The sequence below is a fragment of the Microcebus murinus genome, chromosome 8 (assembly GCF_040939455.1).
Source record: "Microcebus murinus isolate Inina chromosome 8, M.murinus_Inina_mat1.0, whole genome shotgun sequence".
In the NCBI taxonomy this organism is placed as follows: domain Eukaryota; kingdom Metazoa; phylum Chordata; class Mammalia; order Primates; family Cheirogaleidae; genus Microcebus; species Microcebus murinus.
The window spans coordinates 39,933,750-39,961,692 of NC_134111.1; the positions used below are offsets into that span (position 1 = coordinate 39,933,750).

The following is a 27,943-nucleotide window of genomic DNA, read 5'->3' on the forward strand; positions in this document are numbered from 1 at the left end:
ATAATTGGAGACGAGCATTCTTTGTTGGGCTATGAAATGAAAGAGAATTACCCTAGACATCTATGCAGGATCAGCACTTGAGATGGGGTGAAACACTATTCTAATCCCTTTTTAAAGTAGCTTAATTTAAAAAATCTGCTGATTTTTTTTTTTTTTTTTTTTTAGTAGAGACAGAATCTTGCTATGTTCCCCAGGCTGGATTTGAACTCCTCAGCTCCAGCGATCCTCCAACTCTACTGATTTCGAAAGGGATGGAAAGGACACTTCAACACCATCCACGGTGTTTCCCATGCCCAGCGCCATCTGATGTTTAAATTCTTCCTTTCTTCTCATCTTTTCTTTGGCTAAAGAGATGGCAGTTCCCGATTTTAGCTCAGTCTTTGATTAGAATAAATAAAGAGATGTGCTCAACTATACACGTCCACTAGAGCCTTTTCCTCAGCTAAACAATAACACACTAGATCTTTCAATAGTGGCAAGACAATTGCCATGAAAAGCCACGTAGTCCATGCAATTTACTGGTATAAGATTTTACGATATCCAGTTTCTTTTAGTGTAGTATGAGATGCCAAGCACAACAGAAAACATCGCATCCCATTGCCTAGTCCTGGCAATCGCAACTGGAAACTTACGTCCTGACTGGAGAGTCCGATCCACAAGGAGGCGTTGTGGAGGACGGCCTGCACGGTGAGGAAGGCCTGGTGGTAAGGGTCCGTGATGCTCACCAGGTGCATGTTATTTTTCAGACACTCCTTTTGAGCGGCATGCCAGGTCAGAGACTTCGGGATTATTTTGTACAGGTTATTTAGATACTTTACAGTGTCTGAAGTATTCTGCAAGGTCTCTCCGCCTTTAATTTCTGTGTATAAAAGAAAACAAGTAACAGCAACAACAAACCTCTCCCCTCACTCTACAAGTCATGGGACACTTTTTCAAATTTCCCCCCATACTACTCTACTTCAGATATTATTTACCCATTTATTTATTTATTTTAGATTTGGGGTGGGAGAATGAGCTATGTTCTGCTGTATACCTTAGGTAAAATGCATGAGCCACGATGCTTATTTTCTAAAATCAGAACACAATTGTTTATTTTATCTGACTTAGAAAGGAGAAAAGCTGTATATAAACGTAATGTGTAATAAGATGACCATTTCATGTTGGTGCCAAATACCTCTTTTGTTTGAACTGCTTCAACAAGAAAAGAAAGGTATTAAGTGTCCCCTTAACAAAGTTTTCATCTAGGAGAGCTACCTTGAAAAAAATGTAAGAAACTACCCACAAATATACTCCACAAGACGATATATTTGTTACAAACCCCTACTGCTAAATTTGACTGGCTAAAAAAAAAAGTATATATTTGAATTATTGCTTTATGGTACTTCTTTAAATAAGGAAGTTACTAAAAAGTGTAGAACAAATGCGTAAAGTTTAATTTAGCAAAAAATTTCTGCTGAAGTACATGAAATATCTGCTTAATGTTCTCATTACATGACAAAAATTATTTCTTAACCATTTGTTAAGGACTCATCGTGTTCAATGAAAAACAATGTAATGCCTTTTAAAAATATCTTTTTCAAAATATAGATGATTCCTTCTTTTAAGTACACATTTTAATTTTATTTGGACTATAGAAAGGCATAGATAGTGATCTATTTATAATTCTTCATATCTGTCTTTTTTTAGTGCTAAAGTTAATGGTGAATACTGTTACTGGACTCAATATTTAATGCTGGACTCAATTACAAATATTAAGTTTTCCTTCTCTTTTCCCTGATTAAAAGTAAAATTGGAAAAAATGCCAGAGTAGAAAAAAGAACAAAATTCAACAATAAATTACTGTCACTGGACAACTACTATTAACATATTCTATCAGATACTTAATTTTTATATTTAATTAAATATGGCAATGACACTCGAAAGAAAACCACATTTTATTTGACATAAGAGGACTCATTGAGCCAATATGGATTTGGCCATGCTGAAATTTTAGGCTATATGTTTATAAATTAATCTGAATTCATTTAGAAGATTATTATTATTTTTTTGAGAAAGAATCTTACTGTGTCATCCAGGCTAGAGCACAGTGGTGTGATCATAGCTGACTGTAGCCTCGAACTTCTGGGCTCAAGCAATCCTCCTGTCTCAGCCTCCCAAGTAGCTGGGGCTATAGGCGCTTGCTACCATGCCAAACTAATTTTAAATTTTTTTTGTAGAGACTGTCTTGCTATGTTGCCCATGCTGGTCTCAAACTCCTGGCCTCAAGTGATCCTCCCACCTCAGCTTCCCAAAATGCTAGGATTACAGACATGAGCCACTGCACCCAGCCTGTAAGATTTTTGTAATGAAGAACTATATATATCTAACATCACCAAGTACCATAATTATCAAGGTAAAAATTGATACCTGAATATTTCTGACAGAGAGATACAAAGTGGCGTTCACTGCAAGAAGTAAAATTCCATGTCCCAGTAAAAGGTGACTTTTGGAGGTTGAGTATTAGGGCACAGTGGTAGTAGGACTCTTCCTCGAACAACTAAACAAAAAGACAATATATACAAGCAATCATAAAACTAATGGTCTGAAGATCCTACCAAGAAAATTTTAGATTCCAGATTGAATTTTCCCCCCTGTAGAAAACCCCATGAAGTATCTTATCATGACATTTCTAAGAAAATCCTGATAAATTTTCAAAGATGGAACAAGGGCAATTAACTTCAGAAATTAAAAAACCAAAATAGTGGCAATATTGACAAATATATCTTCAAAACACATAAAGAAATACTGTTAGGAATAAGACAAAAACACCTCCATTAATATTTCATACTCTGCTATCAGTTCAAGTAAGCAAAGACATGATTATTAATTCAATTTATTAGATATTTATGGACTTTTTATAATGACAAACTGTAAACCACATAACAGAGAATATATCTTAAAGCTTTGATCCTATTCTAGTCCCCTAAAACTGCCACATATTAAAACAAAAGTGTCTAGATTACATTCTCTGACCACAAATCAATAAAATTAGACATGAAAATTTATTCAAAGTATACTGTCCCTATACTTTTCTGTATGTTTGAAATATATCACACTTCGAAAAACAAGAAAAGTAAGCTTAGCTCAGGAGCTACAGATTTTTTAAAACCCCATGCTATTCAATAAATATTAAACCAAAAATGAAATGAAATAATTACAGAAAAGAATAAAATGAGAAATATCAAAAAATGATATGAGTAAAACTTTATGTGGTAGTAAACACATATTGTTAAATGTATTCTCTTTTTCTTTTTTTTGAGACAGAGTCTCATTCTGTTGCCTGGGTTAAAGTGCTGTGGCATCAGCCTAGCTCACAGCAACCTCAAACTCCTGGGCTCAAGCCATCCTCCTGCCTCTGCCTCTCAAGTATCTTGGACTACAGGCATGCACCACCATGCCTGGCTAATTTTTTCTATATATTTTTAGTTGGTCAATTTAATTTCTTTCTATTTTTAGTAGAGACAGGGTCTCGCTCTTGCTCAGGCTGGTTTCGAACTCCTGACCTTGAGCGATCCACCCACCTCAGCCTCCCAGAGTGCTAGGATTACAGGCGTGAGCCACTGGGCCCAGCCACTATTCTCCTTTCCTATCCAATTTATTCCTATTCTATTCTGTTCTGTTCTGTTCTGTTCTGTTCTGTTCTGTTCTGTTCTGTTCTGTTCTGTTCTGTTCTATTCTATTTCATTATCACAATACCAGCCAAGATCCACTGTATTGATTCCATGACTTACAAATGAGTCTCAAACCATCTTTGAACCTTGATATAGGGAATTACAACGCGTATTTCAATATCTTTTCTTCTAGAGCTTTTACATACATTGTTTTCTTAACATAGATGAGATCACGGTACACATGCTATTGTACTCTACTTTTCTCACTTGGTATTATATCAGAAGTAGTTTCTTCTGCCATTAAAATATCTACTTGATAAACATTTGAATGGTTGTACAGTATTTCTTGATAAATATACCATCTTTTACCTAACCAATGCTGGGTATTGGTAAAATAAATGTATTTCCTATTATGTTGGTGGCAGACATATTGGGTTGTTTCCAGTTTTACATAATCATGAATAGTGCTGCCATGAACAATAGTGAGTCTTTGTACATAATCTTTGCCTATATTTCATGTTACCTCACAATAGATTTTAGAGATCATTCTTTTCTTTTGTACAGAAATTTTTTTTCAAAGACAGGATCTTGTTCTGTTGCCTGGGCTAGAGTTCAGTGGTACATTCATAGTTCACTACAGCTTCAAACTCCTGGGCTAAAGCAATCATCCCAGCTCAGCTTCCCAGGTAGCTAGGACTACAGGTAAATGGCACCATGCCTGGCTAATTTTTTAAAAAAATCTTTTTAGAAACAGGATCTTGCTATGTTGCCCAGGTTGGTCTTGAACTTGTGACCTTGAGTTATCTTCCTGCCTTAGCCTCTCAAAGTGCTAGGATTACAGGTATGAGCCCCCACAGCCAGTCTAATATTTTTTATTAATTAATTTTTATTTATAATTGATATATAATAATTACATGTTTATGAAATATAGTGTGATGTTTCAATGCATGTATACATTATGTAATGATCAGATCAGGGTAATTATCATATTCCTCAGTTGAAACATTTAACATTTCTTTGCAATGATAGCATTCAAAATCTTCTCTTCTAGCTATCTTGAAATATATACTACATTGTTCTTTGCAGAGATCATGATGTAATAATAAAGGGATTTGGTGCAGTAGTTAAGAGCCCAAACTTTAGAGTCAGTTTCTCTGGGGTAGAATTCCAATTCAGCCATTTACTATGCCTTTGGAAATTTACTTTCCTTAAGCCTCAATTTCTCATCTGTAAACTCTGATATCGTTGTACTAACTAATAGGGTCAATGTGAGGATTACATAAGATAATTCATTTAACACATAGGAACTGACACATAGTAAAACAAAAATACATATTATTATTTTATTTTTTAATTTCCTCCAGAGTTACCAGTATATTTTATTTTTTCTACTTTTCCTTATGACAGTTATGCTTAGTGATATTTTTCAAGAAAGTTGTCTATTTCATTTAGATTTTAAAGTGTATCATAATAAAGTTGTACGTGGTATTTTCAAAATCTTCATCATTGCATTTTTACTTTGTCTTGTTGAGATATTTATAGAAATAGGTGAATGTTACTAGTTTTCTCCACTCTCTTCTCCACCCTTTACTCCTATTACTTGACCTATATTTATGAATACTTTCTTTTGCAGTTTTCTATCTTATTTTTTTTAGAGTTCTGTTTTTGTTCATTTTAATCTCCTATGTTGAATTTAGTTCATTTATCTTTTTTTTTAAAAAAGACAATACATTTAACATTTAAAAGCTCTAGAAGAAAAGATGCTGAAATATGCATTGTAATTCCCTATATCAAAGTTCAAATATGGTTTGAGACTCATTTGTAAACCATGGAATCAATACAGTAGATCTTGGCTGGTATTTGTGATAATGAAATAGAATAGAATAGGATAGGAATAAATTGGATAGGAAAAGATAGGATAAGAAAGGAGAATGGTGTCTGGGCCCGGTGGCTCACGCCTGTAATCCTAGCACTCTGGGAGGCTGAGGCGGGAGGATCGTTCAAGGTCAGGAGTTCGAAACCAGCCTGAGCAAGAGTGAGGCCCTGTCTCTACTAAAAATAGAAAGAAATTAAATTGGCCAACTAAAAACATATATATAAAAAATTAGCCAGGCATGGTGGCACATGCCTGTAGTCCCAGATACTCGGGAGGCAGAGGCAGGAGGATGGCTTGAGCCCAGGAGTTTGAGGTTGCTGTGAGCTAGGCTGACACCACAGCACTCTAGCCTGGGCAACAAAGTAAGACTCTGTCTCAAAAAAAAGGAAAAAAAAAAAAAAAAGAAAGAAAAGAAAGAAGAATGGAATGCAAAGAAATAGAATAGAATAAAAATATCAGTATGCACAATCTCTAAGACTGAGTATTATTTCCTGAAACTTTTGTTTCAGTTCAATAATATATCTATTAATATATTTATGTACTTGATGGCGATTTAAATGTATTTCCTACTATGGGTTATAGTTAGAAGTTTAAAAGCCATGGTCCTAAGTTTAAGATTAGGATTGACATTTTTGTTGAGCACATCTTTGTTGTGCTTACTCTTCTATAACTTCCACATTTTCTGTAATAACCAAGTATCGTTATTATTTTTTATTTATTTATTTTAGCGTATTATGGGGGTATAGTGTTAAGGTTACTTATATTGCCCATGCCCTCCTCCCCCCTCGAGTAAGACCAAGTATTATTTTGATATTTACTTTGTGTAGTTACACATGCTTCAGAGTTTCCTTTGCCATCTTCAACCTTGAGCAAAGTAACAATGTGTCAGGAATATCAGTTGATGATTGCAAGATCCTGTTTCTAGACACATTCCTAGAATTTGACTTCTATGTTAATTTATCAATTTTGGCCCCTTGTGCAAAAGGTGGTCTACACCTGGAAAGCAGTGAGGGCAGAGCAGTGGGACGCAATATCGTGGTGCCAGCAGAACCACCATCCGTGTTATGCCCTCTTCCCTTCTATGGCTTCTGTACGTGTAGCTCTTTGGGAAAATGATAACCAATGGTCAATTTTGTACTTTTTGCCTCAGGAGACTGAGGCTGAGTTCTCAAAGTCCCAAAATGTGAAGACACCTTTATGTTTACAACTCTCCCTTTGATGGCTTTACATTGTAGTGAAATAGGTGCTATGGAGTCTGCTGCTACTGTGAAAAAGTAGGGCATCTACCTGAAGCCTGGGGAAGTGCCTATTGATGTTCTTCTTGTAACAGCTTTATTGAGCTATACTTCTCACAGACAATTTGCTCATTTAAAGTATACATTGAGTAGTTTTTAGTATATTCACAGAGTAGCACAACCATCACTCTAATCAATCTTGGAACATTCTCACCACTCCAAAAAGAAGCCACATCCCCAGTAGCCATTGCTCTCAATCCTTCCATCCTCCTCAGCCTCTAGCAACCACTAATCTACTTTTTACTTTAGATGCCTATTCTGTATATAAGTGGAATCATACAATAGGCCTCTTTGTTTTCAATCTAGTGATTTATGGAAGACTCAGGTATTTCACAGAGCTATACTGATTACTGATGCCAAAAACTTACATTTGCTGGTATCCTCAGCCTCCGACCAACCAATAATGGGTGGAAGTTACTGTATGTCAGCTCTCTGTCATCCGTCCATTTGCTTATACTGTCATAGGCGGTCCAGCGCAAACCGATCCACAAAGTAGCTTCCATACCCGGAAGCAAGGATGTAATAAAATCTGTTAGAAAGAGATTTTTTTTTAAAAAAAGCATTTGATTTATTCAAATTAAAGTTATGCTAAAATGTCAATGCTTAATTAATTATCAAGATAGTCTTTTACCTGCTCTGTAGAAGGTAGTTGAATAATATTTTTGATGTGTTAATTCTCCACAGCCTCCCCAAATTAACTTGGCCCCCAGATCAAAATAAAACAGGTTTCCCAAACCATTCCAGTACCTTGTTCGCTCTGGCTCAACACTGAGGGAAGGGTGCCACCATAGGAGTGACAGACCTCGCTCGCTTGAGAAAATGTAAGGGACCTGGGTTTGATCTTTAGAAAACACTGCAAACAAAGACACATATGAAGCATAAGATTCTAGACATGAGAAAGCTCACAGAAGAAGTAAATGTCTCATAATTTAGAAAGCCGCTAATTTTTGGCCTGTGAGATGGGACAATTACAAAGTAGTACCATAGAATCATCAATTTAAATAACTGAAAAGTGGTCTTCAAACTGGTAAGTATCTTTTAAAGATCTCCCATTTATCGAGTGCTAACTACGTGCTAAGCAGTTTGTGGAGTATTAGCCCATTTAATTCTCACAACAAATGGGAAAACCGAGGCACAGGGATGTTAAGTAACTTGACCCATAAGTGAAATAGTCACACAGTGGTAAAGTCAGCACTTAGACTCTGTTCCACCTGATTTCAAAATCTGTGATCTTAATCATCATCTCCTTATATCAAGAAACACATTTTAAAAGACATTATCTTTCTTTCTCTTGGCAGGATATTTTAATTCCAGTTTATATCGACCATGCAAATTAATATAGTTCCATTACCTTGGGGAATTAAAAAGATTGTTCTAATTTTAAAAGTAAAAACGCACCCCTAACTTTACTACAAATGCTTTCAGCTGTCAGGCGCACCTCTTCCATTTTCTTTTTTATACTACGATCACTTTAGTGTAGAGTAGTATGTCCCAAATTGTGTTTTTTGAAACATCCTACCAAAAGATTTTTTTCAGCCTTTTTACAGACTGGAGTGGTCAATGACATATAGGCAAACTCACCGGGTGGCTTCTAGAAAAAACCCTAGAGGGAATATCCTTAACTTGGTCTTGGAAGTCTTATAGTAAGAATGGCAGAGCAGAAACAAAAGGAGTCTGATTTTGAAGACTTCATGTAGCTTCCACACAAGTCTGCTTACCTTCAAAGTTCTTTAATGTGAGAGAATAAAAGTTTTAACATACTGTAGCAATCTCTTTTTAGCTGCCAAATGCATTTTCTGATAGATACATATAGCACTATGTATTACGCATCTCAAAGAGGCAGATACAAAGGCAGCATTTCTCAAACTTGCTTAATCATAAAATCCCCATTTGGAGGCAAGATCAATGATTAATATTTTATAGCATATCTGTAGTCCCTGAAAAGTAGTTTGCGAAACGTTAATTTGGTTAGCAGATGCTGCTTGGCTGCTCTCCTTGAATGGGGAAAAAGAAAACATCAGCCAGAAATTTAAGTGAGTTTCCTATATACCATAGACATAGTTTGGACTATTCAATGTATTACTATCCACTGACAGATCAACTTCAGAAATTTAAGTATTAGTAGCAACAGAATGAAATACTTCAGGTTAAAAGACCTGTAAGTATGACTAACCTGAGAATTAACTCTTAATATCACTCATGGTTTCTGGAAAAATAGAGGATCAGGTGGGATATTGAAATACACAGGGGCTATCTTAGTCAAACTGTCCAGTGAGTTGTCTGTCATTCTGCCATAGGCCATACAACCAACATGAAAACAATCATTGTTTACATGATGTAGCAATTCTCCTTTTACCTTATTCTGAAAAGGAATCCAATTTCTAGAACATTGTACTTTAGCTGCAGAATCTGGGCTGTATTTCTCTAATGTTGACACATTATATTTTTCACACACGAAGGGCAACTTGGTACTACAGTCTGCTGATTTACCTAAGTCTGAGAAATGAAAAGCAGGGTTACTATGGTGAGAAGTTTTCAGTCAGCACATTTTAAAAACAAGCCAGTGGTAAAGAAAAGCTCTTTAAATCAATCTTTCAACAATGATTAAAATATATTCCCTTTCTTCTCTAGCCACTTTTGTCTTCTATTATTGTTCTTATCAGTAGGTTATAGCATACCAATATTACTTATAAAAAAGCACACATTTGCCATCCAAACTGGAAAGGAAGAAGTCAAATTATCCTTGTTTGCAGACAATATGATCTTATATCTAGAGAAACCTAAAGACTACACAGACACACACAAAAAAACTATTAGAACTAGTAAACAAATTCAGTAAAGGTGAAGGATACAAGATCAACATACAAAAATCAGTTGTATTTCTATATGCCAACAGTAAACAATCTGAAAAAGAAACCAAGAAAGCAATGCCATTTATAATAGCTGCAAATAAAATAAAATACCTAAGATTAACCAAAGAAGTAAAAGATCTCAACAATGAACACTATAAAGCGTTAATGAAAGAAATTGAAGAGGACACACAAAAAAATGGAAATATATTCCATACTCATGGATTATAATAATCAATATTGTTAAAATGTCCATACCACCTCAAGTAATCTACAGATTCAATGTAATCCCCATCAAAATATCAATGATATTCTTCACAGAAACAGAAAAAATAATACTAAAATTTATATATGCAACCACAAGAGACCCAGTATAGTCAAAACCATTCTGAGCAAAAAGAACAAAACTGGAGAAATCACATTACCTGACTACAAATTGTACTGTAGTAACCAGAACAGCATGGTACTGGCATTAAAAACAGACATATAGACCAATGGAACATAATACAGAACCCAGAAATAAAGCTACACATTTATAGTGAACTTATTTTCAACAAAGGTGCCAAGAACACACAATGGGGAAAGGACAGTCTCTTCAACAAATGCTGCTGGGAAAATTGGTACCTATATGCCAAAGAATGAAACCAGACCCTTATATCTCACCATATACAAAAGTCAAATCAAAATGAATTACAGATCTGAAACCATGAAACTACTAAAAGAAAACATTGGGGCATTGTAGAGGGGAAGGGCATGCCTCTAATCCTCATTTGGGTAAGGCAAAGACATAAAATGTAACCAAAATGTTTGTACACTCATAATATCCTGAAATTAAAAAAAAAGGAAAAATAAATTCTTTAAAGAATTGAAAAAACTTGAACAGATTGATTTTAGATATTAATAAAGAGTTACTATAAACTTAAAAACAGATTGGGGAAGTACTTCAGGACATTGGTCTGGGCAAAGATTTCTTGAGTAACACTCCCAAAGCACTGGCAACTAAAGCAAAATTGGACAAATGGGATCATATCCAGCTAAAAAAATTCTGCACAGCAACAGAAACAATCAACAAAGTGAAGAGATAACCCACAGTATGGGAGAAAATATTTGCAAACTACCCCTCTGACAAGAGATTAATAATTAGAATGTATAGGGAGCTCCAATAACTCAATAGGAAATAAATCAAATAATATGATTTAAAAAGTGGGCAAAAGATCTGAATAGACATTTCTCAAAAGAAGACATACAAATGGCCAACAGGTACATGAAAAAATGCTCAACATCATTAGTCATCAGAAAAATGCAAATCAAAATTACACTGAGATATCTCATCCCAGTTAAAATGGCTTTAATCAAAAAGATTGGCAATAATGAATGCTGGAGAGGATGTGGAGAAAGGGGAACCCTTGTACACTGTTAGTGGGAATGTAAATTAGTGCAACTACTATGGAGACGTCAAATAGAACTACCTTCTGACCCAGCAATCCCACTGCTGGGTATATAGGTAAAAGAAAGGAAATCAGTATATTGGAAACATATATGCACTCCCATGTTTATGCAGCACTATTCACAATAGCCAAGACTTAAGTGTCCACCAACAGATGAATGGAAAAGGAAATTGTGGTACATATACACAATGGAATATTATATAGCCACAAAAAGAATGTAATCCTGCCATTTGCAGCCACATGAATAGAACTGGAGAACATTATGTTAAGTGACATAAGCCAAGTACAAAAAGACAAATCTTGCATGTTCTCACTCATATGTGGGAGCTAAATATTAAAACAAGTGATCTCATGGAGACAGAGAGTAGAATGATGGTTACCAGAGGTTGGGAAGGGTAGTGGGGGAAGGGATAAAGTGGGGATAGTTAATGGATACAAAAATATAGCTAGATAGTTAGAATGAACAGTATTTGATAGCATAACAAAGTGACTATAGACAGCAATAAGTTATGGTATACTTTAAAATAACTAAAAGAGTGGGATTAGAATGTTCTTAACACCAAGAAATGATAAATGCTTGAGGTGATGGATACACCAATTACTCTGATTTGATTAATACATATTGTAAACTGTATCAAAACATCACATGTACCCTATAAATATACACAACTATTATGTATTCATAATAATTACAACTTAATTTTTTAAAAAAAATGCACACATTTGGTATAACTACCATACCATCCAAGAGTGATGGCAGGAGGAGGTAGGAAGATAGTTGAAGGGGAAGTCTAACAAAGGAGGAAGGGACCTAACCAATATTTTAGAACTCCTGCCTGCTTGTCTTTATAAGTTTGTCTATATGCTTATCAATTATGAAAGTGGTAGGCTTATTTCTAAGTAACTGTGTTAAGATAAAGAAAGTTAAAATATTCACAGTGAAAAGCACTGTTATTTGCATTTGGAATTTGAGCTTTCACTCTTTACAATAAACCAGAATAAGATGAAGCTACAAAACATATGATCAAAAGGAAAACAAGATTAAGCTAGAAATTAAACCTGAAATTCACATATTACATAATCAACGTTAAAGGATTTGGAATTAACTTTACCCATAAGCCAAGTCTTGGCAGACGTGTACAAGCATTCCTCTCCAAATGTCAAGTGAAAGTGGCGCCACAGAGGTCGTGAGCTGAAAGAAAATGAGAGATTTGATAACTCATAATGTAATTAGATGTTCCATTCTGGTTTTTTTTTTACCTCAAGTTATTTTAATTCCAAATTTAATGCTAATGCTATTATTTTATACTGCTTTTTTCTCAATGCTAACATGCAAAAGGACTTGATTTCTCTAATCTAGGAAGTTTATGAATTAATGTTCAAAATTACTTATAAATAGTAATCCATTCAGTAAAAGGGACTCTGGGACTGCTTGTTTTAAGTCATAACTTTATAAAGGCAGAATCAATGACATCACATACTATATAAAATTATGCTCTATTGGTGGCCCATGAGCTCTCACCCACCACTTCTGTTCATCAACAGATATCTGAAAAACAAACCAAACATCCATTATTATATGTACTGTGTTTTCTAGGAGAGTTTTGACTTAAATACCTTATCTTACTATAACTACAAACCGCTAAAATTTCAAGACACTCCATTACTTTGGTCCCAAAATTACACAAACTAGGACCTTTCAACAAAAGAGTAATTTGAAAACTCTGTATTACAGGACCTATTTTTAGGTATAGGAAATATGGCTGTGGTAATTATGAGCACACACTAATTGGACTACTACATTAAGTAGCAATACAGTGTCCTATAGCAATTCACTATAAATTTAAAAATATAGAAATTATTTCTCTTCCCAAAAGCTATTGTGTAGTTATTATTTGAAATAGAAACACAAGTTAACTATAAAGTTAACTTTCAGCTAAAAAAGTGATAAGGAACTAAGATCATTTATATTTAATATTATCTACTGATGCTCATCTTATAAACTGGCATTTATTACTAATCTTCTATAATTTAAAACATTAAGCAATTCTAATTAACTTTTCTAACATGAAACAAAGAATTAGGTACTTGTAAGACAAATCTTACAATAGAGGAACATATAACTTATAGATTGGGACAAAATTTTTGAGACATGTTCTAATGAAATAAGTATAAAAATTAGAAATATATTTAAAATACATTCTTTTAAATTACATTTGCTATTTTGTTTCTGATGGCTTTTAGTCCTGCAAAAGATGTTATAGTAGCAAGAAAGCTGTGATTGCTAGCACAGTACAGGACGGCTTCTTGGTAGTTTAAGTGTGGATCAGCAACAAACCAATATTCACTTCCTTCAATTACAACGGGAGGTCCATGAATACCAGCACGCTCTAAAAGAGAAAATGAAGAAGATCAGAGTTATGACTGTGCAAACCAAACTGTATCCTCTAAGCATGGGTTAATGTTTAAGACTATTTATAAATTAGTAATCTGTCCAAATTACTGGCTCTCTTTCACTGGGGTAGTGTGACTGCAAGGAACTAAGGATTCCTGAGCTGGTGACTCTGCCACTCTTGTACTCATAGGGAAGGAAAAGTCTGGCCTCATTGCCTCATCCCACAGCAACCACTCACCTTCCTCGCCCGGAGAAATTTTATATAGAGAGATGTTTAGAGAAGCTGGCACTTAAATAGTTAACTAAATGCACCATTGAAAAGGTAAAAGCAGCCTTGGCTAAATTTAAGTTTTCTTAACTCACCTGGATTGTACCAGTCTGGTGTTTTTGGAGTACGGCCTGTATAAAGAAGAAAGCAAGTGGCTTTAGTCTTCAATTACAGATCAGGGCATAATATCCAAATAGGGCCTTTAATGTAGCTCAAAAGGACTTGCAGTATTGCTGAGGTTCATCCATTTCTAGCCAAACCATTTCATTTAAAGTTACGATCACTTGAAAAATTTTTTTTTTTTTTTGAGACAGAGTCTCACTTTGTTGTCCAGGCTAGAGTGAGTGCCGTGGCGCCAGCGTAGCTCACAGCAACCTCAAACTCCTGGGCTTGAGCGATCCTTCTGCCTCAGCCTCCCGAGTAGCTGGGACTACAGGCATGCGCCACCATGCCCGGCTAATTTTTTATATATATATCAGTTGGCCAATTAATTTCTTTCTATTTATAGTAGAGATGGGGGTCTCGCTCTTGCTCAGGCTGGTTTTGAACTCGTGACCTTGAGCAATCCACCCACCTTGGCCTCCCAGAGAGCTAGGATTACAGGCGTGAGCCACCGTGCCCGGCACTTGAAAAATTTTGTGTGGCCTGTGCTAAAGCTGATTTAGGGGCAATCAAAAAGGCAGATCTGTTAAATATTAATTAAGAATTACTAGCAATCCTTTACCTTATATCATGGAAGTCACAAAGGAAGACTAGATGGACAAAACATAGCTAAGATTTAGAAAGTAAAAATAAGTAAATGATGATATTGTATATGTTACATACAAGCACTAAGGAATATGCATCAAGATAATCATTATTGCAGAATGAGGTTATTCTAGAACTACTTCTCTATCTAATGGAATTTAAGTAACTGTTCTGCAAACCTAGGTTGGTACAGTTTATTGTCTTCCAAGATGCTCTTGGAAACAATGTACAATGATCCAGTACTGAGCCTTTTGTGAAAGTGAGACAAAATGGGAGGAAAATAATAAAAAAAGTACTCAGGACTCCGGGATAGAAATGAAGGGATTATGCTACATAGAATTAATGGGCTTTGAAGTGGGTGGGTCAGTGTCTAAATGCTCAGCACTTTGCTGTCATGGTACTTTGGATGAGTTGCTTAACTCCCTGAGCCTCAATTTGCTACTCTATAAAAACTAGACTCTATGGCCGGGCGCTGTGGCTCACGCCTGTAATCCTAGCTCTTGGGAGGCCGAGGCGGGCGGATTGCTCAAGGTCAGGAGTTCAAAACCAGCCTGAGCAAGAGCGAGACCCCGTCTCTACTATAAATAGAAAGAAATTAATTGGCCAACTGATATATATATAAAAAAATTAGCCGGGCATAGTGGCGCATGCCTGTAGTCCCAGCTACTCGGGAGGCTGAGGCAGAAGGATCACTCGAGCCCAGGAGTTTGAGGTTGCTGTGAGCTAGGCTGACGCCACGGCACTCACTCTAGCCTGGACAACAAAGCGAGACTCTGTCTAAAAAAAAAACAAAAAAACTAGACTCTATTATTTAACTCGCGAAGAGAATGTGATTATCACGTGAGATCACCCCTGTGCCAGGCACAGCGCAGTTCCTCACAGGATCCTACTGGCTTTCCTCTCCCTTTTCATCCTGGTTACAGATTACACTGATTTCAAGTCAAAGACAAAATTTTCTTAATCTTAAAAATTATAGGGTAAAACAAATGTTCTTAATTTTGCTGTGATAGTAGGCCCTAAGGCATCAGAAGACCCTACTCAGAGGACTGCCTACATATTCAGCATCTTTGGTCTCACTGATCCAGTTCTCTTTGTATTGGATAATTTCCATCAATAATGCCACAAATCAATTAAAAATGTACGTAGTTTCTTGTCTATAATCTTGTCAACAATTTCTGATCATTTTTATGTTGGGAAAGCTGTGTCTAACTTAAGTATCTTTGAATTAGTGAGAAAAACAGATGCAAGGTGTTTTTTATACAAGATTGGAAATATGTAAGTGTGTATAAGGTATTAAGAAATACAATAAAATAGCTATGCTTGGGTAGTGATATTTTAGGTGATTTTCCTAAAGATATTTTACGAGCCTGATTTTCGATAAAATTGTCTCAATTAAAAACGAATACTTAAAAAGTAAATATATCCATAGTGATTATGGCTACTTAAAATTTATAGGTTATCAAAATATCCCTTTTAAAAAACAAAAAAAAGAATAAAAAGAAAAAATATCCCTTTTAGAGACGAGGGGACTAACTAGAACTAGGTAATAAGAAGGTGAGAGAGAAGAGGCATGGTGGTTTGGGCTACAGAAGAAGAAAATTGTATTAATACAGATTAATACAAATTGAGTAGATTTTGGCTGCTCTAATAACCATGAAAATATCCAATGAGGTGAATGTGACACATCGTAACTTAGAAATTTAGGTACCATATGTCCAAAGGGAGTTAGCATAACATTTAAACCCTCAAGCAAGAGATCACTGATTGCTTTGAATAATTGGGAATGGGCTAAGACAGGGAGTTGTTCAGTTTTTTATTTTGTTTCTGTGTAGGGAGAGTGGGGGGCATAATTATTGACAAGATTCATTTGTTTGATTATTTGATTTATATTTGCTAAATCAGTTAATTCCCTTCTATTTTGTTTAAAATAATATATACACACTGATATACGCATGTGTATATATATATCTATGTGTGTGTGTATATATATATATATATATAAAACTCCACATACTATTTCCTGTGGTTACTGATTTGTCATTTCTAAGTTACCCTTGTTTAAACTCTTGGTTTGCTCCATCACTTTAACAGGAGGTGGGGGCAGCTACCCATGAGGGTACTTGGGTGGCAGCAATGACATTTTCCGTGCATGCTAACAAATGCCAGAGTAATGGGAGGTTCACACTAATGCTTCAAACCAGACATTGTCTAATTAATTATATACATAAATTACTTTTCCACTTATTTAAAGGATATTTGAACTTTGTCCCTTTTTTCAGTTGAATCGAATAATCAGGAATAACTCAGGGAATGATTTCTCCTTTAGAAAAAGTCCATCAACACACACACACACACACACACACACACACACACACACACACACACACACTAATGGCTAGACAGTTTGCCTTTGTGAAAGAAGATTATCCAGTTACTGTAGCTAATGTCACATCTGACACTCTTTTAGAGGCAATACGCTAGTCTATTTTAGGAAAAAGAACAATCTTCTAATACAAGTTCTTTAAGAACTTGTACGAAGATATAACTTTAGTTTCAATGATCTGTTTACATTCAGTTCAGAAATTCATTTTAGAACTTTCTATATATTTTCTACTAATTAATTTAACATATCCAATAGGTGCTTAAAAATAATTTGAGAGTTAAAATCTTCTTAACATTTCTCTTAAGAGTTCCTGAATATTTTCCTAGTAAAAGGCTAAGTAAAAGGATATCTATTTCTTTCCCCCTCTTTCCTTTTTTGTTATTGAAGGCTGTATTATTAATCTAATTGGTTTCCTGAATTTGAATTTACAGAAAGTATTAGCAGGTTTGGAGTTCATTGAAAATTACTTCTAAATTTTAAAGGAACCTGCCAAATTTTGATTTCTTGACTCCTACCTCATTCTTCTAAGATTATCTTGATTTTTCCTTCATTTTGCATCAAATTAAAAATCAATATCAATGACAATCTTCACAGAAACAGTAAAAATAATCATAAAATTTATATGAAACCACAAAAGACCCAGAATAGCCACACCTATCCTGAGCAAAAAGAACAAAACTGGAGGAATCACATTACCTGACTTCAAATAATACTACAGAGTAACCAAAGCATCATAGTATTGGCATAAAAACAAACATATAAACCAATGGAACAGAATAGAGAATTCAGAAATAATCTACACGTCTAGAATGAACTTATTTTTGACAAAGTTGACAAGAACATACAGAGGGTAAAGGATAGTCTCTTTAATAATACTGGGAAAACTGGATATCTATATGCAAAAGAATGAAACTAGACCCTTATCTTTCACCATATACAAAAATCAAATCAAAATGAATTAAAGACTTAAATCTAAGACCTGAATCTATGAAACTACTGAAAGAAAACTTTGGGGAAGTGCTTCAAGACATTAGTCTGGGCAAGGACTTCTTGAGTAATACTCCCAAAGCACAGGCAAACAAAGCAAAATTGGACAAATGAGATCATATCCAACTAAAAAGATTCTACACAGCAACAGAAACAATCAACAAAATGAAGAGATAACCCACAGTATGGGAGAAAATATTTGCAAACTACCCCTCTGACAAGAGATTAATAATTAGAATGTATAGGGAGCTCCAACAACTCAATAGGAAAAAAATCAAATAATATGATTTAAAAAATGGGCAAAAGATCTGAATAGACATTTCTCAAAAGAAGACATACAAATGGCCAACAGGTATATGAAAAAATGCTCAACATCATCAGTCATCAGAAAAATGCAAATCAAAACTACACTGAGATATCTCAATTCTAGTTGAAATGGCTTTTATAAAAAATATAGGCAAATATAATGAATGCTGGAGAGGATGTGGAGAAAGGGGAACCCTTGTACACTGTTAGTGGGAATGTAAATCAGTGCAATCACTATGGAGAAGTCAAATAGAACTACTATCTGACTCAGCAATCCCACTGCTGGGTATATAGGTAAAAGAAAGGAAATCAGCATATTGGAAAGATATCTACACTCCCATGTTTAATGTGGCACTATCCGCAATAGCCAAGATTTGGAATCAACTTAAGTCTCCACCAATGGATGGATAAAGAAATAGTGGTACATACATATGATGGAATATTATTCAGGCATAAAAAGAATGAAACCCTACCATTTATTTGCAGCAATATGAATGGAACTGGAGAACATTATGTTAAGTGAAATAAGCCAAAGACAGAAAGAAAAATCTCACATGTTCTCACTCATATGTGGGAGCTAAATATTAAAACAATTGATATCATGCAGACAGAGTAGAATGATGGCTGCCAGAGGCTGGGAAAGGTAGTGGGCAGTGGGGGGAATAAAGTAGGCATGGTTAATGGGTGCAAAAATATAGTTAGTTAGATAGAATAAACAATGATATGATGGCACCACAAAATGACTATACTCAACAATAAGAGTATATTTTAGAATCACCTAAAGAGTGGAACTGGAATGTTCCTAACACAAAGAAATGATATATGCCTGAGGCAATGGATACCCCAATTACCCTGATTTGATTAATTCACGTCATATGCCTGTATCAAAACATCACATGTATCCTATAAAGATATATAACTATTATGTATCCATAATAATCAAATAAAAAATTTAAACATTGAAATGATTCTCTTTACTACTTTTCTTCTTTTACTTAAAATAATTTTTCATTCCAAAATCAAATATCCCTAAATGAGCATTAAATTTTATCTTCTATGCAAATTCTTCCATGATCAAAGAATAAGGTATCACCAAATTTCAATAAATTGGCCTTCTACTAGGAGTGGAAGTCAGAGGGATGCTTAATATATTAATTGCACCTTCATAGGCTTTTAGAAATTAAAATTATAGACCAATCTGGTCATTTAGGTACTTTTAACTTAGCATTCACAATGTTAACATGAGACGGTTGTGTAAAGGGATATTTACCACTTACCTTTTGGAATCTGACACACCCATTCAAGTTTTGTATCGCAAGCAAAAGGCCTGAAATAAATAATTTCTCTGTCTTCGTAGATATGCCAGCCTCTGTGCCAGGGCCTACGAATGACCTAAAGGAGGAAAAGGATTGCAGAATATTTTGAAATTGACGCACCCCTTATGAAATACTACTCTGTAAGCTCTATGGTTCTTTTTTTTTTTGAGACAGAGTCTTGCTCTGTTCCTTGGACTAGAGTGCAGAGGCATCATTATATCTCACTGCAGTCTCAAACTCCTGTGCTCAAGTGATCCTCCTGCTTTAGCCTCCCGAGTAGCTGGGACTGCAGGTGTACACCACCATACCCACCTAATTTTTCTATTTTTTGTAGAGACAAGGTCTCGCTATGTTGCTCAGGCTGGTCTTGAACTCCTGGGCTCAAGCAACCCTCCTGGGTTGGCCTACCAAAGTGCTGGAATTACAGGCATGAGCCACATAGAGCAACAGGCCAGCTCTGTGGTTTGATCTCTATTTTAGCTCTAGCACCTAAAGTATTTGTCTCTATTTTAGCTCTAGCACCTAAAGTATTTGTCTAATGAATGAACACAGTAATAAATGGAATGTTTAAACAGTAATACCCTAAGCAAGAGCCTTCAAAGGGGCTGATGAAGAAAATATATTGTAAGGTCATGTTTACATCTAAGACGCAAATTATTTTCTCCCCCTTCCCACCTGTTTTGATTGACATGAAATGGTAGAATCTTGTACTTTTAAAATTTGGGAAACATCAAACTAGAAAATAATTTTTATTTCAGTGGTATCCAAGCACCAGGCTATGATGAAAGTAGATCAGAAAGTGAATTAAAGTCTGGCCTCAGGAGTCCATGCTCCTTCTTTGGTGTTACTCTGCCATTTCTAGGATTTCGCCCTTCTCCACGAGGTCCAAGATGGGTCATGACAATTCCAGCCAGCAAGCAGGAGAGAAAGGAAAGGTATGACGTAGGAGGGGCATCTTTCACTGTTTGGAATATTTTCAGGCCCAGGTTCTGGGAGCTACTGTGGCAGGAGAGGTAAGAGTCTCCACACTGAACACTGGCTGGGTTCTTCCTGATACAGGTTGCATCAGTATCGCTTTTATTTATTTTTTGATAGGTTTTCAAATCTCTCCATAGTTGGGAGCTGTTTACCTAGGACACAGTTTATTGTACCAGTGTTATTGACATTCCTGAAAACTTCATAAGCTTCTCTGAAGTTTTTATCTTTTCATGTGTTAAATTGGGAATTCTATTAAAATGGCATGATACTACACAGTTTGTCATTAGAGGAGCTACTTTGTAAATAGGGCTTCCCAGTGGCAGTGGCTTTCTTGGTTGTTACTTGCCTCAATCTCCTTGTAACATTTCTGGTCAACCACCTTCTTAAGTCTTTGTGGAAAGAAAGATTTCTTTCTTGGGCCACAAAGCAAAGGTATTATCTATTAGTAGATGTCTCCTCCCTCCTCATCTTTCATTTTATATATTGGAAGTTCCTGTAAATCCACTTCTTAGCCATTTGCTTTTTTTTTTTTTAATACACATTTCCCCCTTCAACTCCAGTCTTTTGATTTCAATTTAGCATAGGACACATCTTATAGCTAACTTGGATTAAAAATATCTAAACTAAAAGATACCATTTTTTTTTTTTTTATAAAACAGTACCCCTTCTGACTATTTCTACAAATGCGTAGGCATATAGCATAATGGTTAAGCATACTGAACCCAGACACTTGTGGGTTTAAATTTTAGTTCTTTTTTTTTTTTTTTTTTTTGAGACAGAGTCTCACTTTGTTGCCCAGGCTAGAGTGAGTGCCGTGGCATTAGCCTGGCTCACAGCAACCTCAATCTCCGGGGCTCAGTGATCCTACTGCCTCAGCCTCCCGAGTAGCTGGGACTACAGGCATGCGCCACCATGCCCGGCTAATTTTTTTGTATATATATTTTCAGTTGGTCAATTAATTTATTTCTATTTTTGGTAGAGACGAGGTCTCGCTCAGGCTGGTTTTGAACTCCTGACCTTGAGCAATCCGCCCGCCTCGGCCTCCCAAAGTGCTAGGATTACAGGCGTGAGCCACCGCGCCCGGCCTAAATTTTAGTTCTTTAACCATGTAAACTTGGGTAAGTAACTCAATGCCCAAATTTCTTTCTCTGTAAGATGAATGTGATAACAGTACTTACTTTACAAGGTCACTTAAGTATTAAATGAAATAATATATGTGATATGTCTAGCACAGTGGATGGCTCACAAAGGAGTCAATAAATGTTAGCTGCTTCCATCATCATCATATTCTCATAATACCCTTGTTATTGCATAAAAATTGCATTTTGCCTGTCTTAGTTCTTACCCAATGGTATTGTAATTGCTTATTTACTTGTCTTTGTTTCCTATAAGACTGTAAATTCTGTGAAAACAATGACTATGTTTTGTACCTTGACACTGTTATAACCGCCCCATGCTTTACAGACCCCTTGGACATACTGCTTACAAAATGGACAAATGAATGAATTCTGCGAAGGAAGATGCCTAACTGGTCTTTTTTTGTCTTTTAATACCATCTGTTGCTTCTCTGAGTCTGCCTCAAGATGAATCTTCCTTCTACTTTCCTTGGTTCACATCACTTTCCCTACTCAGAAACTCTTAAAATGCCCTCTTGCGTATCAAAAATGTATAAACTCCTCCGCCTAGAATCAATCTAATTTCCCAGTGTTTTCAACAAGAGAACCAATTAAAACTTTTCGATCTGCATTTTGTTCTCCTCACTGCCTTACTCTCTTCTACTCCCATCTCATTTCATGCAACCACCTTCTCATACCAATTCTCCCTATCCCACCTGTATAAACTACCCATCCTTAAAGATCCAGTTTAAGTACCACCTCTTTCCAGAAAATGGCCACAGGGATCACTTTCTCTTCTGAGTTTCATTAGTCCTCATCAGCCCACTCATTTGGAGCTTATTACTATGCATAGTAATGAGGGATGTCTTTCTCGAATATGAATTTTATCTTCTCAAATTAAATGGAAGTTAGTCTGCTGAGGGTCAGGCCATGGGTGTACTTATTTCCCATCACACCTAACATCATCTTACACACAAAAGGCACTCCGTGAACAGGATGCCGAATTTAGTTCTTAAATATGCAGATTTTCCAGCATTGCACTGACCTTGACAGCAGCACAGTCTCTGATGTCATAATCCTGCTGGAACTCGTCTGCCATGATAATAGTAGACACCTGAAAAGACAAGAGAGGCTTGAGAACTTAAGACTGATGCATAAATATTTGCAATTTAGATGTAATTTAGGAAGCTTCAATAACTCAAATCTGTCCGTATGCCACAGAAAGAACACTTCTCCATCTCTTTTTTAATATTAGAGTTCTAAATCATGAGAGGACTTAGAAAATAACATAATGTCATAAGTTTCCAAAGGAAACCACTCTTTCAGAAGTGGATGTTAATGGTATATTAAATTCACCACTGGAGTCACAGAGAATCAAGAGCTTGCAAAAGACTTTTTTTGGGGGGAGGGTATATGTTGAAATGCTAATTATTTGATTAATCTCAGATATGTTACAATTTGAAAATAAAAGTTAAAGTGTTTTATATTTGGAAAGAATACTAAATGAATTGATACAATGGTAATACACAAAAAATACTCAAAATTTGAGAATAATTTTTCTTCTATAAATATTACATAAAACCTCTTTTAAGGATGATGTAAACCTTTGAAATAATATTAAGAATTTTCAAATTTCTCCCAAACAAATTATGTCTCCCAATAAAGATACTTTTTAAAAATATAACTCACATTTTGATAATAAAAAAAGCTTCTCGTTATAAAAAAAGGAAATAAAAAACAATATAACTAAAGAGCTTTGAAAAAAAAATCACTTTTGCTACCCAAAGATGATCACTATATATTTTAATATTTTTGGACTATATATAGTCTGTAAATGCGTTTTTTAAAAATAAAAATAATATTAGTAACTTGTTTTTTCCCCACTTCCCATATGTGAATCTATTTCCATTTCAATAAAGATATAGCTTCATAATTTCAATGGTTGTATGGTGTGTGGATTTTATTATTTTATTTTTATAAATTGACAGATAAAATTATATGTATTTATCCTATATAACATGATGTTATGAAGTACATTGTGAAATGACTAAATATAGCTATTAGCATATACATGGTTATAACAGTTAACATTTTTATGGTGAAAACACTTAACATCCATTCTCTTGGCATTTTTCAAGAACATAAAGTATTAACTCTAGTCACCATGCTGTATAACAGATCTCTTGAACTTATTCCTCCTATCTAATTGAAATTTTGTATCCTTTGACCAATATCTCTCCAACTCCCAGACACCAACTTCCTCAGTCTCTGGAAGCCACTATTCTGCTCTACAGTTCTATGAGATCAACTTTTTTAGACACCACATATGAATGAAATTATGCAGTATTTTTTTGTCTTTCTGTGTCTACTTTATTTCACTTGGCACAATGTTCTCAAGTTTCATCCATGTTGCTGCAAATGGAAGAATTTTCTTCTTTTTTATAGCTGAAGAGTATTCTGTTGTGTATATATACTGCATTGTCTTTATCCACCCACATGTTGATGGACACTTAGGTTAATTCCGTATCTCAGTTATTGTGAATAAAGCTACAATAAACATGGAAGTGCAGATATGTCTTCAACATACTCATGTCATTTTCTTTGAATATATACCTAATAGTGGGATTGCTGGATCATATGGTTACTTCTGTTTTTGATTTTTTGAGGAATCTCCATACTGTTTTCCATAATGGCTTTATTAATTTACATTCCCATCAACATTGTACAAAAGTTCCCTTTCCTCCACCTCCTCACCAATTCATCTTTTGTCTTTTTGGTAACAGTAATCTTAACAGGTGTGAGGTGATATCTTATTATAGTTTTAATTTACGTTTCCTTGATGAATAGTGATGTTGAGCATTTTTCATATACTTGTTGGCCATTTTGTATGTCTTCTTTTTGAGAATGTCCATTCAGGTCCTTTGCTTTTTTTTTTTTTTTTTTTTTTTTTTAAGAGACAGGACAGACTCTTTAACGACAGACTCTGTAACCTAGGCTGGAATGCAAGTGGCATGATCATAGCTCATTGCAGCCTTGAACTCCTGGGCTTAAGTGATCCTCCCACCTGAGCCTCCAAGTAGCTTGGGACTATAGGTGTGCACCACCATGCTCAGCTAATTTAAAAAAAATTTTTTTTTTTAAATATGGGGTCTTGCCATGTTGTACAAGCTACTCTCAAACTCCTAGCCTCAAGTGATCCTCTTGCCTCAGCCTCCCAAGTTGCTGGGATGGCAGGCATGAGCCCTTTGCCCATTTTTAAACTGGGTTGTTTTCTTGCTACTGCATTGAGTTCCTCATATACAGTTAGGTGCCACATAATGATGTTTTAGTCAATGATGAATCCACATATGTGACGGTGGTCCCATAAGATGTAATGCCGCACAGGGGTGAAGAACCTGTAGTCTTAAGGCCACTTGTGGCCTTCTAGGTTTTTAAGTACAGCCTTTGAACTGAATCCAAATTTTACAGAACAAATCCTTTTATTAAAAGGGTACAGCAGAGAAAGATGAAGCTTTTTAGCATCCTTTGGTGCTTAAAAAAAGAATAATCTTGAAATCAGAAGGCTGCGGTTTCCCCATCCCTGGATACTGTACAGGTTTGTAGCTGAAGAGCAATATATGGCTTAGGTGTGGCGTAGGTTCGTAGTAGGCCATACCATCTAGGTTTGTGTTAGTACACTATGTTTGCATTATGATAAAATTGCCTAACGACACATTTTTCAGAATGTATCCCCATCATTAAGCAACACATGACTGTATTTTGGATATCTGATGAAGAGGTGCAAATATGTTCTCCCATTCTGTAGGTTGTCTCTTCATTGTTGATTGTTTCCTTTGCTATGCTGAAGCCTTTTAGTTTGATGTGATCTCATTTGTCTATTTTTGTTTTTATTGCCTGTGCTATTGGGGTCATACACAAAAAATCATTTCCCAAACCAATGTCATAGAGCTTTCCCCTGTTTTCTTCTAGTAGTTTCATAGTTTCAAGTCTTACGTTTAAGTCTTTAAGCCTTTTTGCATTGATTTTTGTATATGGTATGAGATAAGGGATTAATTTCATACTTTTGCATGTGAGTATCCAGTTTTTTGAGCATTGTTTATTCTTGGCACTTTTGTTGAAAATCAGTTGGCTGTAAATGTATGGATTTATTTCTGAGCTCTCTATTCTGTTCCATTGGTCTATGTGTCTTTTTTATGCTTGTACTATGCTGTTTTGGTTATTATAGCTTTGTAGTATATTTTGAAGTCAGGTAGTATTATGCCTCTAGCTTTGCTTTTTTGTTCAAGATTGCTTTGGCTGTTCAGGGTTTTTTGTGGTTCCATACAAATTTTAGGTGTGGATGTATTATTTAACAGTCAACTTTTTAGTGAAAAAAAAACTTCTTCCATGTTACCCAAAAAAAGAAAGTTTTAACTTACTGGTGTATGATCACTCCATTGCCAGGATCCTTGTAAATCTGGGCTTCTTTTATTCAAACCAATCCACAGCCAACGCTGGCCACTATGTAAAAAGAAAGTGTTAGAAAACTTAAGGACAATATTTGGTAAAAATATTTAGCATTGACATGTCTAAAGTGTTTCAGAGATGTACGTTTATTCAGTAGGTCTTGAAACTAACTGAAAATAAAAGACAACTTTTATAAAGAAGACTTCTGAAATGAAACTAAACCCTTAATATGGAGTAGCTATTGAAAAAGCACTATACTTTTAAAACCATATTTTAAGTTGTTTTATTCATATAAAAGGCAAAAGCTATTCTGCTTTGAACTTTAGAGGAAAAAATTGTTATTATTCCAAAACTTTTACTACAGTGCCCGAATATTAGATAATGTTTTCAGATACAGTCAAATGCAACAATGCTATTTCCTTAAAGCATTTGTTTATAAACACTATCAAACTTTTTTCTTCAAAATGCAAAACAAGCCATTTGGCTAAATTTTTATTTTTTTTATTTTTCTTTTTTTTGAGACAGAGTCTCACTTTGCTGCCCAGGCTAGAGTGAGTGCCATGGCATCAGCCTAGCTCACAGCAACCTCAAACTCCTGGGCTCAAGCAATCCTGCTGCTTCAGCCTCCTGAGTAGCTGGGACTACAGGCATGCGCCACTATGCCCTGCCAATTTTTTCTATATATATTAGTTGGCCAATTAATTTCTTTCTATTTATAGTAGAGACGGGGTCTTGCTCTTGCTCAGGCTGGTTTAGAACTCTTGACCTTGAGCAATCCACCTGCCTCAGCCTCCCAGAGTGTTAGGATTACAGGCGTGAGCCACCACTGCCCGGGCTTGGCTAAATTTTTATTAAACAGGATTTTAAAAACAGTTTAATTCCTGCTGCTGATTAAGTTTAAAGTAAGCAAGTATTTGAGTATTCTGTAAGTGTCAAAGAAATATACTGGAGAGCTTTTTAGGCCGGGTGCGGTGGCTCATGCCTGTGACCCTAGCACTCTGGGAGGCCGAGGAGGGTGGATTGTTCGAGGTCAGGAGTTCAAAACCAGCCTGAGCAAGAGCGAGACCTTGTCTCTACCAAAAATAAAAATTAATTGGCCAACTAAAAATATACAGAAAAATTTAGCCAGGCATGGTGGCACATGCTTGTAGTCCCAGCTACTCGGGAGGCTGAGGCAGGAGGATTGCCTGAGCCCAGAAGTTCGAGGTTCCTGTAAGCTAGGCTGATGCCACAGCACTCTAGCCCAGGCAACAGAGTGAGACTCTGTCTCAAAAAAAAGAAAAAAAAAAAAAGAAATACATCAGAGAAATATGATTAAGCAATCACTTAATTTAGTAAACTTAATATTTGTAAGTGTTCTCTTTTTATGTACAAACCACTGAGCTAGGTGCAATGATGATACATAGAAGTACAACACCTAATATCTATACTCAAATGGAATACAAAATAGGGAGACAAGATATATATGAACAAAGAAAATATGATTAAGACTATTTATGAATGCTATCAAAGAGTGGTATGAATTTTAAGTGCTACAAAAGCTCAGAGAAAGGAGAGGTAATTCTGGACTGCAAGAAGTGAGGAAATACTTTGTGAGATTAGTAGGACAAAAGATTTTCTTCGAGGGTTGGCTGATATTTCTTTCCAGCCATAATCTGAGTGCTTATCATATGCCATTGTTCATATTGGCCAAGAGGAAAAAGATAGGCATTCCAAGGAAGAATGTATACAAAACTACATAGAGATAAGACATACACTTAAGTAATTCTTTCCCCTCAAATAAACTTATACTCTAGCCAGGGATATATATAGCCAGCATCAATTAAAATGATATAACTATAAAAATTGTCTTGGCCTCTTAACTCTATACTTGAGAGTATTCCC

The 27,943-nt window shown here is 35.5% G+C and overlaps 1 protein-coding gene across 1 annotated transcript in view; it reads right to left on the reverse strand.

The window, feature by feature from the left end:
- LY75 (lymphocyte antigen 75) overlaps positions 1 to 27,943 on the reverse strand; it is a 99,883-nt gene that overhangs the window by 27,905 nt on the left and 44,035 nt on the right. The window contains exons 14-25 of the mRNA XM_012745224.2: positions 26,032 to 26,113; positions 22,659 to 22,727; positions 19,482 to 19,596; positions 13,877 to 13,912; positions 13,333 to 13,508; positions 12,600 to 12,667; positions 12,231 to 12,310; positions 9,178 to 9,317; positions 7,569 to 7,674; positions 7,190 to 7,350; positions 2,407 to 2,536; positions 633 to 859 (exon numbers count right to left, since the gene is read on the reverse strand). Of these exons, the coding sequence (XP_012600678.2) occupies positions 633 to 859; positions 2,407 to 2,536; positions 7,190 to 7,350; positions 7,569 to 7,674; positions 9,178 to 9,317; positions 12,231 to 12,310; positions 12,600 to 12,667; positions 13,333 to 13,508; positions 13,877 to 13,912; positions 19,482 to 19,596; positions 22,659 to 22,727; positions 26,032 to 26,113 (1,390 nt within the window). The remainder of the gene's footprint in view (positions 1 to 632; positions 860 to 2,406; positions 2,537 to 7,189; positions 7,351 to 7,568; positions 7,675 to 9,177; positions 9,318 to 12,230; positions 12,311 to 12,599; positions 12,668 to 13,332; positions 13,509 to 13,876; positions 13,913 to 19,481; positions 19,597 to 22,658; positions 22,728 to 26,031; positions 26,114 to 27,943) is intronic.